This window comes from Hylobates moloch, unplaced genomic scaffold, assembly GCF_009828535.3.
Source record: "Hylobates moloch isolate HMO894 unplaced genomic scaffold, HMol_V3 SCAFFOLD_7, whole genome shotgun sequence".
Taxonomy (NCBI): domain Eukaryota; kingdom Metazoa; phylum Chordata; class Mammalia; order Primates; family Hylobatidae; genus Hylobates; species Hylobates moloch.
In genome coordinates, this window is record NW_026652282.1 from 33,030,826 (window position 1) to 33,047,447 (window position 16,622).

The 16,622-nt window shown below is 41.8% G+C and overlaps 1 protein-coding gene across 1 annotated transcript in view; it reads left to right on the forward strand.

The window, feature by feature from the left end:
• Positions 1-4,313: 4,313 nt before the first annotated feature.
• Positions 4,314-16,622, forward strand: part of LANCL3 (LanC like family member 3) — a 101,516-nt gene continuing 89,207 nt past the window's right edge. The window contains 2 exon segments of the mRNA XM_032756713.2: positions 4,314-4,694; positions 4,696-5,082. Coding sequence (XP_032612604.1) covers positions 4,509-4,694; positions 4,696-5,082 — 573 coding nt within the window. The 5' untranslated portion in view covers positions 4,314-4,508.

A 16,622-nucleotide genomic window follows, 5' to 3' on the forward strand; every position in this document is an offset into this window, starting at 1 on the left:
GACCTAGATGCTGAGGATACAAGAGGAAACAACACAGACAAAATTTCCTGTTATTATGGGGGTTAAATTTTAGTGGAGAGAGATAGATGGGAAACAAAATAAGTGAGTAAAATATATAGTTGTTAGATACTAATGGTTGGTGGAAAGGTAGTAACTTTAATAAGTTGGAGAAAACCTCATTGAGAGAGAGGTGAAGAGGCAAGCCATGAGGTAATTTTTTGAAGAGTATTCCAAGGACAGAAAACTGCAAAGGAAAGAGCAGAATTAGGGAAAAGTTTCCAATTATGTTGTTAATCTAATAAAATAGGGATGAGTCACCACAGAGGATATGCTATAAGGAATGAACAAAGCACTACTCAGTTATCTCAAGCATTTCTAGGATGCACCCTTTGAGCAAAACTTTGGAAAACTTTTTGAAAGCATTTCTAGGATGCATTATCCCATAAAATGTATTAAATCTTAATTGGTAAGGTTTGACAGTTATACAATTACTGATTTTTTTCATATTCACCCATAGAGAGCAATAATTTGCATAAGAGAAACCCTGATTTTAATACTCTCTTTTCTGGATAGTTTTGCGTAATTTTTATGCGATTTCCTTGATGAACCCAATAATACTCTCTTCCATCCATAGTTTTGCATAATCTGCATAATAAGGACATACTGAAGAAGAACTGGGAACTGAGCAATTCAGCAAGATCACAGAAACATGTGTTGGGAGCTGCCTGTCAGCAAATGCTGCTAGAAATTCTGTGACTATCAGGACAAATCTTGCAGATAATGGTAAAATAAATGGCCTTGGCAGGATTTTGTATAGACTGCGTATTTCTTGTGGGGTCATCACTACTTTTAAAGAATCCAACTGGAATTGTTATTTCAGAACACAACGTTTTGGGTGCCTGCATACTTCTCTGTCTTCCAGACTTCTCTAAAATATTTATCTTCCTAACTGCTCATTGCCCTGTTGAGTGTAGACTATTGATTAGAGGGGACTTCTAGAGCATTGGAATATGGGAAGCTAGCAGGACATTCCAGTTACCTTGCTCCATAACACATTATCCTAAAACTTCGAGGCTTATAACAGCTATAATTTTGTTTGTAATTTTTTGGGTCAGAAATTCTGGAAGGGTTTGGGATGGTGGTAATTGAAGGCTTGACTGGAGTGGATATTTCCAAAGCGGTTCACTCACATAGCTGTCAGTTGATGCTGTCCTCGGGCTGTCAATCCAAGCACCTCCAAGTGACCTCTTCATGTTGTCTGGGCTTCCTCCAAATAAGGCAGCTTCAGGGTAGTCAGATTCTTACAAGGCAGCCCAAGGCTCCAAATGTGAGTGCTGCAACATTTAAGATGGAAGCTGCATTACTTTTTGTAATTTAGCCTTGGATGTCATACAGTGTTATTTCCATCACATTCTATTGGTTACAAATGAGGTATCAGCCCACCCAGAATTCAGAAGAGGTTACATGTACCTCCCTCCTGATGAGAGGAATGTCAAGGTCACATGGATTGTAGAGGAACATGTGGCATAGGAGATATTGTTGTGGCCATATTTGAAAAATATAAGCTGCCACACAGGGTTAATTAGCAAAAGTAGAATGGGTGAAGGCCCTGAATTCAAGGTAAAGTACAGAGGTCACCATATCTTGTAGAGAAACAGACAAGAGCAAAAACTGCAGAATGTTTACATTCTTGTGCTCACAAGAGGAAAAGGGTCCAAGAATATAGGAGGAGTTTAGACATGTCAGGTTAAGGTTTCAAAAAAGGCCTCACTCTGTATTCTACACTTTAGGGTACCTTAAGTCTCTCATGGCACTCTCATGGCAATTCATTCATTATTTCATAAACTTTCAGTAAATATCTACTACAGGGAGTAGTGGTGGTGGTAGTAGTAGTAGTAGTAGTAGTAGTAGTAGTGGTAGAATAGAGACTATTCTAGGATCTTGCATATCAGTAAATAAATGCAAGAAAAAGCCCTACCCTCATGGAGAGTATATTCTAGTGGAGTAGTGATATTAAAATAAATAACGCTGCATGGAAATTAAGCATAGGACAATTAGAGGTGGGGTTTCAAAGAACCCTAACACTTCACCCTACCCTGTATCCATACCCTTTGTCATGCAACTTTGAAGTTCAACAAAAACACTTTATATTTCCTCATGTGATTTGCCAATAGACTAAGGCAGAAAAAGAGTGTGTGGTCCCGAGACTAGACCCTCAGAAGTCTTGCATGTCTCTGCTTTCGCTTTAGCCCCTCTGCCATTGCCATGCAAGCATGCTGGGGTTGGCCAGCTAAAAGACAAGAGACATATGGGCCAAAGCCCAGTCACCTCAGTCTCTCCAAGCAAGACCCAACCTGCCTCCAGACACCTGAATGAGCCCAGCCAAGATCCCAGATGCATAAACATTACACTTACTGTCATATGCTATAAGATTTTGTGACTGCTTTTTATACAGCATTTTGGGTCAATAGACAGATGACACAACTGGGAAAAAGCAGAAGAGCTCGTTTTCTTGGAGACGTGTTTACACACAGTTCTATTTTGAAGCCAGTTAACAGATCCCTGTTGTTGTTGCTGGCGCTACCTCTAGGCTGGAGTGTTTGGAAGAATAATCAGAGTCAGAATTAATAGAGTTGCCTCTAGATTCATGACAAAGGTGAGTGAGGTGTGGAGGAATGAAGTGGAATAAGGCTTCATTTTTGCCGGTAAAGGCTTTATTTTATGTTTCCTTGTCTGAGGGGACAAAAATCACCTCTACTGTCTGTTATGGTTGAGGGATGAGGAAGGAAGTCTCAAGGAGAAACTCAACATTCCTGTTGCTTCTTTGATGCCTTTCCTTTAACATATCAAGCTCCCTGCCTAAAAGTGGACTTTTATTATTATTATTTAAAATAAAACTGTTTTGGCAGCATCAAAGGGGGACGATGGCCATACTGTCCTTGAACTATGTGGATGTGTCAGTCCTGGCAATCATGTTGGCAAACTAAGGTTCTTTCCCAGACTACATTAAGTAAGTGTGGAGGGGCAGGGTATTTAATTTCTGCTTCCCAATCATAGTGACATTTAACACTTCTGAGGAAAAAAAAAAAAAAAATGCCTCCAAACTAGCCTTCAAGTAAGTGGAGTAGTTACTTTCCCCACAGAGTATCAGAAACTGTTCTATGAGCCACTTACTCCTTTATGTCTTGCATAGTCCCTATCAAAATGCAAATACTCCTGGGAGACGTGACCTCTTTAGTCTTCAAGAGTCAACACTTTGGGAAAGGCAGAATTATTTCAAACAGCTGAGCACAAGAAAGGCAACTAGCTTGTGTAATTGTTCATTTTCTGTTTTTCCCACTGAATTGTTAGTTCCAAGAGGTATAGGACCATGTCAAATTTTATTCATCCATCTATTTCCAGGTTTCAGGACACATAGGAGACCCTCCACAACGCCCTTGGGAAAAAAGCAGAAGAGGACAAACATGGGAAAGAAGGGAGGGAAGGGGGAGATAAAAAGCCTAATTAAATTCTCACAGAGTGTTTATCCTAATATTAACTAACGACCTCAAGATATGTATTGAGCTTTTACTATGCACGCATGGCAGGAGGGGAGTGCCCCTTCCTTGCCTTAACCTGGTGTGGTTCTTTGAGTTTTTACTCCTGTATACTCGAAGAAAACAATACAAAAATCAAAGCTGGGAAAAAAGTTCCTGTATGGGGTATTTCAGCGTTTTAATGTATTAAACATGATGTGCTCAAACGCCCCAGCCTTTGGGATTGAAACATTCATAATGAGAACTCCGAAGCGACCAAGATGAAATACAAACTTCAAAGAAGGCGCCCAGTTTTGTCTTGCTACTCTAGCTTAGTTCAGTGGCTCCTCAAACTTTAATGTGCATGCGAATCACCTGGGAATCTTGCTGAATATTCAGATTTGGATTCAATAGGTCTGGAGCGAAGCCTGAGATGCTGCGTTTTTAACATGCCCCCAGGTGATGCTGATGCTTCTAACCCAAGGACCACACTTTGAGTATACAAGGGACCGGAGATCCTTACCTCTACCACCAGGTGTGTGTATGCTGAGTTCCAGCGTTCCAGATCAGTGTCTCGCACGTCCTCGGCCTTCCGCCAGGAGGGGAGGAGACGGGGGCGGAGCGGGAGGAGTGGCGCGGGCTCCGCGTGGGTCCTGCCAGAGATCACCTCGGCCCCTTGGAGAGGCAGCCAAGCTGCGGCGGCGCAGGAGGGGGCGGGTTCAGCGAGGGCGCGGCCTCTGAAGGGGGGGCGCACGACACGCATCCCCCGCGATCGCCCGGGCCACTCGGGAGCCTCGCGGCAGCCCGGCGCCCCACTTGGCCATCCGCTCCTTGCCCGCCTCCTCTTGTCACCTCCCGTCTCATCCTTCTCGCTCCTTCCCCGCCGCATACACCGCCATCCAAGTGCCTCAGAGAGCCGGAGGTGGTGTGCGGGGCTGCAGGGCACGACTTCAAGCGGTCCTCAGCTCCGCACTAGGGGGCACGGGCAACAGCATGGATACCAAGCGCTGCTTCGCCAATCGCTTCGATGACTACCAGGGCAGCCTGCTGGCGGGCCAGTGTGAGGAGGCGGTGGCGCCCTTGGTCACCGCCACCATCGAGCGCATCCTGCAGGAGCTTCCCCCACTCGGGGGCGGCGCGGAGGCCCGAGGGGCGACGGCCGGGGCTAGTGGCTGCCAGGGGGGGGCTTTATGGCGGCGTGGCCGGAGTGGCGTATATGCTCTACCACGTCTCGCAAAGTCCGCTTTTCGCCACGGCCCGGGAACGCTACCTGCGCTCGGCTAAGCGCCTCATCGACGCGTGCGCCCGCGCTGAGGAGTGGGGCGAACCGGACGCCGACACCCGCGCTGCCTTCCTGCTCGGGGGCGCAGGCGTGTACGCCGTGGCCACGCTCGTATACCACGCCCTGGGCCGGTCCGACTACGTGCAGCCGCTGGGCAAGTTCCGGGCTCTGTGTGCCGTCTGCGCGCCGGTCTCCTTCCTGGAGTGCGGCTCCGACGAGCTGTTTGTGGGCCGCGCGGGCTACCTGTGTGCGGCGCTGGTGCTCAAGCAGAAACTCGCCCAGGAGGTAAGAGGTAGCCCCGGCCGCGGGAGGGCGCTCGTCGCCTGCCCGGCCTCCCTTCCGGACTCCGTGGCTAGGGCAGCACTGCCCCGGGTTGCTCTCCATGTCTTTGTTACTCTTGGTGTGGTGCTAGCATTTCTTCAGTCTCTTGAGGTTTATCTCCTGCTTTTGTCTGTCTTCTTTCCTGTCGTTTTCAGTCTCTCATTTGTTGAGGTTCGGCGTCTCTGCGCTTTGTTCGTGTTTTTACGTGGCATCACTCCAGATGCCTGTTAGCTTTCTGGGGGATGACAGTGTGGCCCTTTCAAGTAAGATGAAAACCTCAGAAATGGAAGGGATTTCCTTTTCTTTGACTCTGCTGTCAAAAGCTGAGGCACCCTCGAATGTTAGAGTGCTAGAAAGTAATGGAACTTTTCGGGGCCGATGTGGAGGTAAGTTGCTTCTGGAGCCCTGGGTCTGTAACCAAGAATAACTGCTCAGCTGTGGGTCTGATGTGTTTACTGTCTTGCTTACTATTCAGTTGGACCCATGGCTCTTATTAAATGCATATCTGATAGGAGTGTCCCCTTTAAAAATACATAAATGTGGACGGAAACGTACCCGGAAATGTACCCCATTGTGGTTGAATGTGCATTATTTCACTTAGAAATATTTGCTTAGGATGGGCAAGACCACAGCTTTCTTGACAGGGCAGCTTTTCTTGATGAATAACTTTACAATGGCTCCTAAAAGTGAATTGGTTTTCACATACATATTTTTTCCTGAACTCACTTTGAAATCAGCATGTGGTTATTAGAGGAGAATATACCAGTTCCTGTGGAGTAGGAAAAAGAACAAAACTCTGAAGGATCACAGTGACTAGAACTGAGAGAAAGGCACTTTCATTCATAATCCACTGGAGCCAAGTATTGTTCTAGGGAGGAAGTGACACATTTAACTTGGCTTTATTTAGGTGAGAAAGGCGTTTGAAGAGAAATTAAAGGTATATAGAGTGTTTTAAACGAATAATTAACTTAGATAACCTCTACAGAGGTAAGTGACCAAGGACACCATCGCTCCTCACACTGGCCCGCCAGCAGGCTGCCCTGGTAGTCATCGAAGCAATTGGCGAAGCAGTGCTTGGTGTCCATGCCGTTACCCGTGCCCCCTAGTGCGGAGCTGAGGACCGCTTTTTTTTTTTTTTTTATAGCAGGTGAGGTTGATTCAAGTGAGAAAAAAGATTACTAAAGAATGTGCACTGTGTTAGCTGGGCAGCAAAGGTCTATGTCACAAAGTTGTCTTGAAATAGTTTGCTCTGCTTCTGAGTCACTGTTACTGCCAGCAGTTTTTCAAATGCCCTTCCAGTTGTAGAAAACCTTTTAGAAGGCCACAGAGATATTTACATATCATTTGCATTGCATTTGCGTCTGCTCCCCTCACCTTGTAGTCTGGCAGCAGGAGATTTTCAAAATTTTTTTTCCAATTGTTTTCCTTAATCTTGCCTCTTCCCTTTTACATGCCTTGAGGCCTTTTCTCCAGAATGCAATGGGAAAAGTGTGTGACCACCAGGTCACATAGGTGGAAGCAGACCAGAAGGACTCTGCCCAAAAACTGGTGTTTTGGGCCAATCTGCAACACCGATCCACAAAGACATTTATTAAGACCTCTCTTCTGCCCTCCTGCCAAACCAGATCTATTTTTTTTTGTACTAATCGAGTTAAGGTGTTTTGGCCCCTGCTCCCAGGAGATGAAACAAGCTTCAAGAATAACAACAACAACAACAAAAACAACAGCCATCTCTTAACCTGAGCAAACCAGTTAGTTCCAGTGCCAGCTGCAGCTGTGGGAATTCAAGACTTTCTAGCTTGAAAGGTGTCGGGCAGGGGCTAAGCACGCCAGGCTGGAAGCCCTTTGAGGGGAAAGTACAAGTTTTATACACCATCCCCACCCCGCAAGTCATAGCCAGCACATGGCTTTGCCCTCAGTAGGTGATTCATAAACCTTGATTAGATTGAATTGCGAATTTGTGTCATTTCTCTATAAATAATTTCTCAGTATGTCTTGGGTTTCTTCCCCTCCGATGTCATTTATATTCACATTCCTCTGGCAATTCCCTCAGTTATCGCTCTAATTTAGATCCTCCCCACATTACTGGGGACATCTTTGCCACGTAATAAATAGTTGAATGAATGAATCACCATATATTGGGATTGGTGCAATATACTTTGAGCTAGAATCTTCCACTCAAGCCGTTCCATCTACCTCTAAGAAACGAGTATTTCAAAAGACACTTTTCATCATGTTATTTCCCTGCTCAACATACTGCAGTGGCTCCCTATTACTTTTTCTCCAGTGGCTTGTCATCTCACAAAGTTATGATTCTTAAAAATAGCCGAGAAGGCCCCACATGATCTAGCCTCCTACACAACCTACTCTACTCCTTGCTCATTCTTCTTCAACCACACTGGCCAACTTACTGTTTTAGTTACTTTCCTGTCTCAGGCTGTTCTTACAGTTCTTTCTACTTGGAACACTCCCTCTAGATATTTATAGCTAGATCTCTGACCTTGTAACCTTGTATAGGTATATATATATATATAAAATTTTTTTTTGAGACAGGGTCTCACTTTGTCACCCAGGCTGGAGTGCAGTGGTGCAACCATGGCTCACTGTAGCCTCGACCTCCTGGGCTCAGGTGATCCTCCTACCTCAGCCTCCCAAGTAGGTGACACCACAGGCATGCGCCACCACACCCGGCTAATTTTTTGTATTTTTTGTAGAGACAGAGTTTCACTGTGTTGCCTATGCTGTTCTGGAACTCCTGGGCTCAAGTGATCTGCCCACCTCAGTCTCCTAAAGTGCTGGGATGACAGTCATGAGCCACTGTGCCTGGCCTTGTATAGGTCTTTACTTCCTCAGTGATGCTTTTCCTGACTACCCTGTTTAAAATTGCAACCCCACCCTCAACTTATCCCCCTTTTGTGATTTGTTTTACTTAAATTGTTTATTTATGTCTTCGCTGATTAGAACGTAAGCTCCATAAGGGTAGACATTTTTGGTTTCATTGATGTTCGTTGCCAAGACTGCCTGACACATTTTTAGATACCCAGCTTTGTGTGTGTTTGCAAATATCACTCAATTTTAGTGGTGTCCCATTTATCAATATTTTCCTTTATGGTGGTAGTTTTGGTGTCATGTTTAAAGAAATCCTTTCCTACTGCCACAGTTTCAGTAAATATTTGTTAAATGAATGAATGAATGAGTTATAATTTCTTCCAATTATTTTTCTTGGCTCAACCAATAAAGCAGTGCTTCTTAAACTTTAATGTGCTTAGGAATCACCTGCAGATCTTGTAGAGCTGCAAGTTCCTGGGTGATCCTGATATTGCGGATCCATAGAGCATGCTTTGAATAGCAAGGCAATACTGTGCTGCATAGGTTTTGGCATTATACCTGCCACCTCTATTAAGGCATACTATAAGACACCATTCTATGAAGCTTGATATGTTTATTTAAAAGGTCTGTAGTTTAGAATGCTGATTACTATATCCTACCTTTCCCTCTAAAGACCCACAAGAGGAATTGCTCTCAGATTGTAGAGACAGTAATAGTTGTGTGACTCCTGGAAATTGATTGAATTTTTAAAATCTTCAAAATATGTCATGTAACTGATTCTATTTCTCACTTTGTGTTGGCTACTAGGGAGTGTATGGCTAGAATTGTGGTCCATATAAGCTAGCATACCGTACCTTTGCTGATCTATATTTATGTGTAGACGTTTCCCCTGGGTTTATCTAATTTGTTTCTTCCTTAGTTTACCCTTTTCTAGGTTCTTTTCTTTTTATTTGATTTTGTTATTTGTATTTATGTTTACAAGGTTCAGATATAAGAAAAAAATGTATGTGTATGTGGCAAGAGACAGAGAATCCCTCTCTCCAGGCATGTATTTTCACTTAACTTGGCCTTGCTGGAGTAGCTCCAAGGATTTCTTAGGCAGATATCCTTGAGCAATGGGGCACTGAAGTCTCAAGAAATCATGCCATAAAAACATATATTGGGCCCATCCGGCTTTCCACTGATTGGTGGAAATGTAGCGGACAATGGCAGAGGGATTTGGGGGAGACCTAGGATCTCAGTTAAAATAATACTTCTGCCACTGAGTGATCTTGGAAAAATATTTTAACATCGCTGAGGCTTAATTTCCTCACCTGTAAATTGATTAATAAGAGCTTCTTCATTGACTTGTTCCCGTTTTCATTCATTCATTCAGTAAATGTCAGGTTTCTGCATGGTGTGAGGCAACTTACTAGATGCTTGGGTTCAGTAGTGAACGAAAAATAAAAGTCTGTTGGTGAAGAAAAAAATAACATCAGTCCTTTTAGATAAATACTCTTAGGGATGTAATCAGGAACTAACTGAGGACACGTGGGAAAGGGGAGGGCTGCTGTTTGGTAGGAAAGCTCTGTGGAAGCAGCTTCCTGGCTTATGGGAGCACGGGAACCAAGTGGCTGCTCTAAGAATAGGCATTCCAGGCAGAGGGCAAGAGCCCCTAAGGTAGGAAATGACTTGAACATTTCAAAGAAATAGAAGGAGGCTAGCATGGCTGGAGCAGAGAGAGAGCAGGGGATAGAGGAGTTTGAAACCATGGAAGGAAACATGAGCAGGGTAAAATCAGATCCTGGAGGCCCAAGTTAGTCAAAGTTAGGAGTCTGCATTTGTTTCGTGTTTAAAGGAGGAAATATCTTGATCTGACTTACCTTTTAGAAAGATCGCCCTGGTTTTCTATATTAAGAGTGGATTGACAATATTAAGAATGATAACAAGGGGGACTGGTTATGGGGGTCTAAACCCCTTTTGTGCCAAGGACTCCTTGTCAGTCTGGTGAAACCTACAGGACCTCTTCTTAGAATAATATTTTTAAATGCATAAAATAAAACACACAGAATTACAAAGGAAGTCAATTATATTGCAACCATGTTACCAAAACATTTTTAAAATGCGTGAGCAGTAGCATATGTGCTCCTTTATTAACACATTAAATAAGATTTTACAGAAGGCTAAAGGATGATGATACTTTTGAAACAGTGATGAGAGTCAATGATATTTTGAGATACCCTCCACAGCTGCAGTGTGGTATGCATATATCTGTGATTTCTATAGGTGACAAAGTCACAAGTACAACTAGTGGTTTGTTGTTTACATTTGTAATGAAATGCTAAATTGTTTAAGTAAGGTGGGAAACATGTAGATGTGATTTTATTTCCCCAGCCAAAGGAGACTGGTTTGGAAGTTGCTGTGATGACCAGTCCTAGATAAAGTACCTAGCACAGTGCTTAGCACATAGTAGCTGCTAAATGGAATCAATGGTAGCCTTTTCTGCTACTACTAACAGAAAACCTAAGGTAATTCTGAATATCAGATAGAAAATGATACTCAATATGACGTATCTATCTTCCTGCTGTGATTTGAAAACAACAACAACAACAAAGTATTGCAAAGTTGTGAATTGGGTCTTTGGCTCATTTCTAAGGCAGTGGTTGGCAGCTGTATAAGGGGCAATGCTTTTAGCTGTAAATAACAAAATGCCCAATAAAAAGTCATCTAAATAATGAGAACATTTATTACCTCACTTAGCAAGGAGTGGAAAACTAGGCCACTCCAGGATTGTTTCAGCAACTCAGGAGAGTTATCAGAATCCAAGCTCTTTCCAGCCATTTTCTCTGCTGTTCTCAGTGTTTGAGCTGTTTCACCTTTCAGTGTTGTAAGATGGCTGCTGTCATTGCAAACATCGTATTCCCCTAACTGAAGTAGTGAGGGAAGGTCTGAGGCTTTTTTTCCGCTGCATCTTTTTCTAAAGTCATGTAGAACATTCTATCCTAGAAGAATTTCCCTCTGACTCATTGCCCAGCACTTGATCATTAGCCAGTTCTAGTTTCAGGGAGGCTGGGAAGGCTAGTGTTTTTATTTTTAACCTTGATCATTGACAGGTACCGACACGAAAAAAGGGAGAAGGAAATGGTTGTTGGTTGGTTACCAAAGCATCTGCCATTTGGTGTCCCTTGACAAGGTCTGTCTTGTGACCTCCTTTATCCATTCACTTTTCATCTCTTTGGTGTTTCTCTTCCCTTTTCCAGGTCACCTCCATGTGTCATGACACCTGTAAGGTATCTGGTTTTTGCTGTCAGCTAGCTGCCAATTAAATAAAAGCTAAGATATTAACTATTAATTAAGATTTAAACTAGTAAAGTTTGGGGAATATATTTTATGGCAGCAACTGCGTTTTTCCTACCTTTTTTAAAAAATTATTTCTCTCATCAAAGATATAAAACAAAATGAGTCTTTAAATTATTTATTAAAAATTTGTTTTAGGCTGGGCACGGTGGCTCATGCCTGTAATCCCAGCACTTTGGGAGGCTGAGGCGGGCAGATCACATGAGATCAGGAGTTCGAGACCAGCCTGGACAACATAGTGAAACCCTGTCTCTACTAAAAATACAAAAATTAGCTGGGCATGGTGGTAGGTGCCTGTAATCCTAGCTACTCAGGAGGCTGAGGCAGGAGAATCACTTGAACCCGGGAGGCGGAGGTTGCAGTGAGCCGAGATTGCACCACTACACTCCAGCCCGGGCGACAGAATGAGACTCCGTCTCCAAAAAAAAATATATTTTAAAAGTTAACATTTTTTTCTTTTTTTAGAACAGTCTATTCCATAAAATACCTGTATTTTATCCACTTATACAAATTATCACATTATACATATATTATACAGCTTGCTTTCTTGCTTAATGTACATTGGACATCTTTGCATATTGTATAGAGAAATGTAACATTCTTTATACTGGTTCCATTTAATGGTTATACTATGACCCTTATTGATGGACATTTACGTTGATTCCAGTTTTTTCTCATTTTTTTGCTATCACAAATAGTGCCATAAGTAATATACATGCATATACATATACAGTAGTCCCGCCATATCTGCCAGGGATATGTTCCAAGACCGCCAGCGGATGCCTGGAAGCGTGGATAGTACCAAACGCTATATATACTGCTTTTCTGATCTGATACCTGAGACACTTACTAAGTGACCAAGGGGCAGGTGGTTTACAGAGTAGATATGCTGGAAAAAGGGATGATTCATGTCCCAGGTGGGAAGGAGAATGATGTCCCCAAATTTTATCACACTACTCAAAATGGCATGAAATTTAAAACTTATGAATTGTTTATTTCTGGAATTTTCCAGATAGTAGTTTTGGACCCCAGATGTCTGCTGGTAACTGAAACCACATAAAGTAAAACCTTGGATAAAAGAGGACTGCTGTAAAATGCATATATACATATATAATGTATACATGTAATATATATGTGTGTATATGTATATATCTTTTCATATATGTATTTTTGCCTACTTTTGCAAGTATCTATGTAGGCTAAATTTTTAAAACACAATTGCTGGGTCAAAGTTTACCAATATTTTTTATTTGATAGAGGATTATCAAATTGCCCTCCAAAAATGTTCTACTAATTTCTATTCTCTCCACCAGCATTTGGGAGTGCCTGTGTTCTCACTGGGTTTCATCAGAGTTTTTAATACATGCTAAACTGACGAGTAGAAAATTAGGATGGAGGTTTCCAGGGTAGAAACTGAGTCCCCTTATTGTTTCTTTCAACTTTTACCAAACAAAATGCATGTGTAGGATTTCATTCAGTCTTTGGATTTGAGCGGTTCCCATTTTTTAGGCAGGTGTGTGTTTCATACTGCCTAAGTAAACCCTGAAGTTTGGCTTGAAATGGCAGCAGGATTGGGCAAGCTGGATTTTTGTAGGCTGGGTTCAATTCCTAATTGCCTGATTACAGATCTACCAGGAAGCAGGCACTTCTAGGGGCTACGGCTTAGACCCTTTGTTATCCATGACCCAGAACCCAGTGAATGCTAAAATGCAGTGATGTAATAAGGACTAATGATGACTGATCACTTATTTCCACACACTGTTGTAAGTTTTTTTCATGTATTATGTCACTTTTCAAAATGTACCTGTGTAGTTTTGTTTGTTAAAATTTTTTATTTTTAATTCACAATCATTGTATATATTTATGGGGTACAATGTAATGTTTTGATACGTGTGTACATTGTGGAATGAGCAAATCAGGCTAATTAACATATCCATCACCTGGCATACTTATCATTTATTTGTGGTGAGAACATTTAAAATCCACTTTTAGCAACTTTGAAGTATAGAATACATTATTATTAACTATAGTCACCTTGCTGTGCAGAAGATCATCATAACTTATTCCTCCTGTGTAACTGAAACTTTGTACCCTTTTACCAACTTCTCCCCTTTCCCTCCCCATTTCCCCCCACCCACCTCCAGCTTCTGGCAATTACCATTCTACTCTCACCTTCTATGAATTTGACTTTTTGAGGTTCTACATATATGTCACATAATACTACCAACAACTTTATAACATGGGCACCATTATTATCTCCATCATATCCAGTAGGGAAACTGAGGAACAGAGAGGTCGAGAAACTTGTTCCAGATCACACAGCTAGTCAGTGGCAGAGATGGGGTTCCATCTTCCCCAGGCTGGTTGCCAAATCTGTGATTTCAGTTGGTGATCCTCATATTTTAATGTGCATACAAACCCCAGGGATCTTGTTAAAAATCAGCTTTTAGCTCAGTGAGTCTGGAGTGTGGCTCATGATTCTGCATCTCTACTGAGCTTCAGGTGATGCAGCTCTTGCTGGTTTATGGAGCAAACTTGAGCACAACACTCTGAATTACAATTTTTTCCCCAATTTTATGGGGTTGCCTGTCAACAAATGTAACTGCTCCTGCAAACTTCATGATTTTCATCATTTTTTCTTGTACTGAGGATGACTTCTTCCATAGGTGCAAGAATACCAGCTCTCTGGTTTGTGGGTTATACTGAAGGAAAGAATCACTTCCTGCTGCATCTCCTTGTAGGTTTAAGGGATATGTTGACATCTATTGAATGAATGAGCAGATGCATGGATTTCTTTTTCCTAATAGATGTAATTTTTCACTGTATACAGCAAGTTTTTCAAATTCCTTTAAAGGCCCAAACAAATCACATCCCAGCAATTTTAAATTATTTCATGATAATTCAAGAGACACCCTATTACATCATTCCCAAACAGAAAACATGAACCTGATAATCATGATACCAAGCCTATTTTAGAGTCATTCCATTGATTTTACCTGTTTGACGTAAAGTAGTGCTTCTCTTCCAACTCTAAATTAATTTAAACTTAAAATGATCAGACATCCTCCTTTTTATTTTCTAATCACAATGATTTAACAGACCTACTCAAAATAATTTAGAAAGCTTTAGATACATTCTATTTATATCTTTTCATCTGTTAATATACATTCCACTAAAACCCAAATTTATTATTTGTATTATAATTTTTTTATTATACTTTAAGTTCTAGGGTACATGTGCACACTGTGCAGGTTTGTTACATATGTGTACACGTGCCATGTTGGTGTGCTGCACCCATTAACTCGTCATTTACATTAGGTATATCTCCTAATGCTATCCCTCCCCCCTCCCCCCACCCCACAACAGGCCCCAGTGTGTGATGTTCCCCTTCCTGTGTCCAAGTGTTCTAATTGTTCAGTTCCCACCTATGAGTGAGAACATGCGGTGTTTGGTTTTCTGTTCTTGTGATAGTTTGCTGAGAATGATGGTTTCCAGCTTCATCCATGTCCCTACAGAGGACATGAACTCATCCTTTTTTATGGCTGCATAGTATTCCATGGTGTATATGTGCCATATTTTCTTAATCCAGTCTATCATTGGTGGACATTTGGGTTGGTTCCAAGTCTTTGCTATTGTGAATAGTGCCGCAATAAACATACATGTGCATGTGTCTTTATAGTAGCATGACTTATAATCCTTTGGGTGTATACCCAGTAATGGGATGGCTGGATCAAATGGTATTTCTAGTTCTAGATCCCTGAGGAATTGCCACACTGACTTCCACAATGGTTGAACTAGTTTACAGTCCCACCAACAGTGTAAAAGTGTTCCTATTTCTCCACATCCTCTCCAGCACCTGTTGTTTCCTGACTTTTTAATGATGGCCATTCTAACTGGTGTGAGATGGTATCTCATTGTGGTTTTGATTTGCATTTCTCTGATGGCGAGTGATGACAAGCATTTTTTCATGTGTCTATTGGCTGCATAAATGTCTTCTTTTGAGAAGTGTCTGTTCATATCCTTCGCCCACTTGTTCATGAGGTTGTTTTTTTTTTTCTTGTAAATTTGTTTGAGTTCTTTGTAGATTCTGGATATTAGCACTTTGTCAGATGAATAGATTGCAAAAATTTTCTCCCATCCTGTAGGTTGCCTGTTCACTCTGATGGTAGTTTCTTTTGCTGTGCAGAAGCTCTTTAGTTTAATTAGATCCCATTTGTCAATTTTGGCTTTTGTTGCCATTGCTTTTGGTGTTTTAGACATGAAGTCCTTGCCCATGCCTATGTCCTGAATGGTATTGCCTAGGTTTTGTTCTAGGGTTTTTATGGTTTTAGGTCTAACATTTAAGTCTTTAATCCATCTTGAATTAATTTTTCTATAAGGTGTAAGGAAGGGATCCAGTTTCAGCTTTCTACATATGGCTAGCCAGTTTTCCCAGCACCATTTATTAAATAGGGAATCCTTTCCCCATTTCTTGTTTTTGTCAGGTTTGTCAAAGATTAGTGTGGTATTATTTCTGAGGGCTCTGTTCTGTTCCATTGGTCTATATCTCTGTTTTGGTACCAGTACCACACTGTTTTGGTTACTGTAGCCTTATAGTTTAGTTTGAACTCAGGTAGCCTGATGCCTCGAGCTTTGTTCTTTTGGCTTAGGATTGACTTGGCAATGTGGGCTCTTTTTTGGTTCCATATGAACTTTAAAGTAGTTTTTTCCAGTTCTGTGAAGAAAGTCATTGGTAGCTTGATGGGGATGGCATTGAATCTATAAATTACCTTGGGCAGTATGGTCATTTTCACAGAATTGATTCTTCCTATCCATGAGCATGGAATGTTCTTCCATTTGTTTGTATCCTGTTTTATTTCACTGAGCAGTGGTTTGTAGTTCTTCTTGAAGAGGTCCTTCACATCCCTTGTAAGTTGAATTCCTAGGTATTTTATTCTCTTTGAAGCAATTGTGAATGGGAGTTCACTCATGATTTGGCTCTCTGTTTGTCTGTCATGGGTGTATAAGAATGCTTGTGATTTTTGCACATTGATTTTGTATCCTGAGACTTTGCTGAAGTTGCTTATCAGGTTAAGGAGATTTTGGGCTGAGACAATGGGGTTTTCTAGATATACAATCATGTCATCTGCAAACAGGGACAATTTGACTTCCTCTTTTCCTAATTGAATACCTTATATTTCTTTCTCCTGCCTGATTGCCCTGGCCAGAACTTCCAACACTGTTGAATAGGAGTGGTGAGAGAGGGCATCCCTGTCTTGTGCCAGTTTTCAAAGGGAATGCTTCCAGTTTTTGCCCATTCAGTATGATATTGGCTGTGTGTTTGTCATAAATAGTTCTAA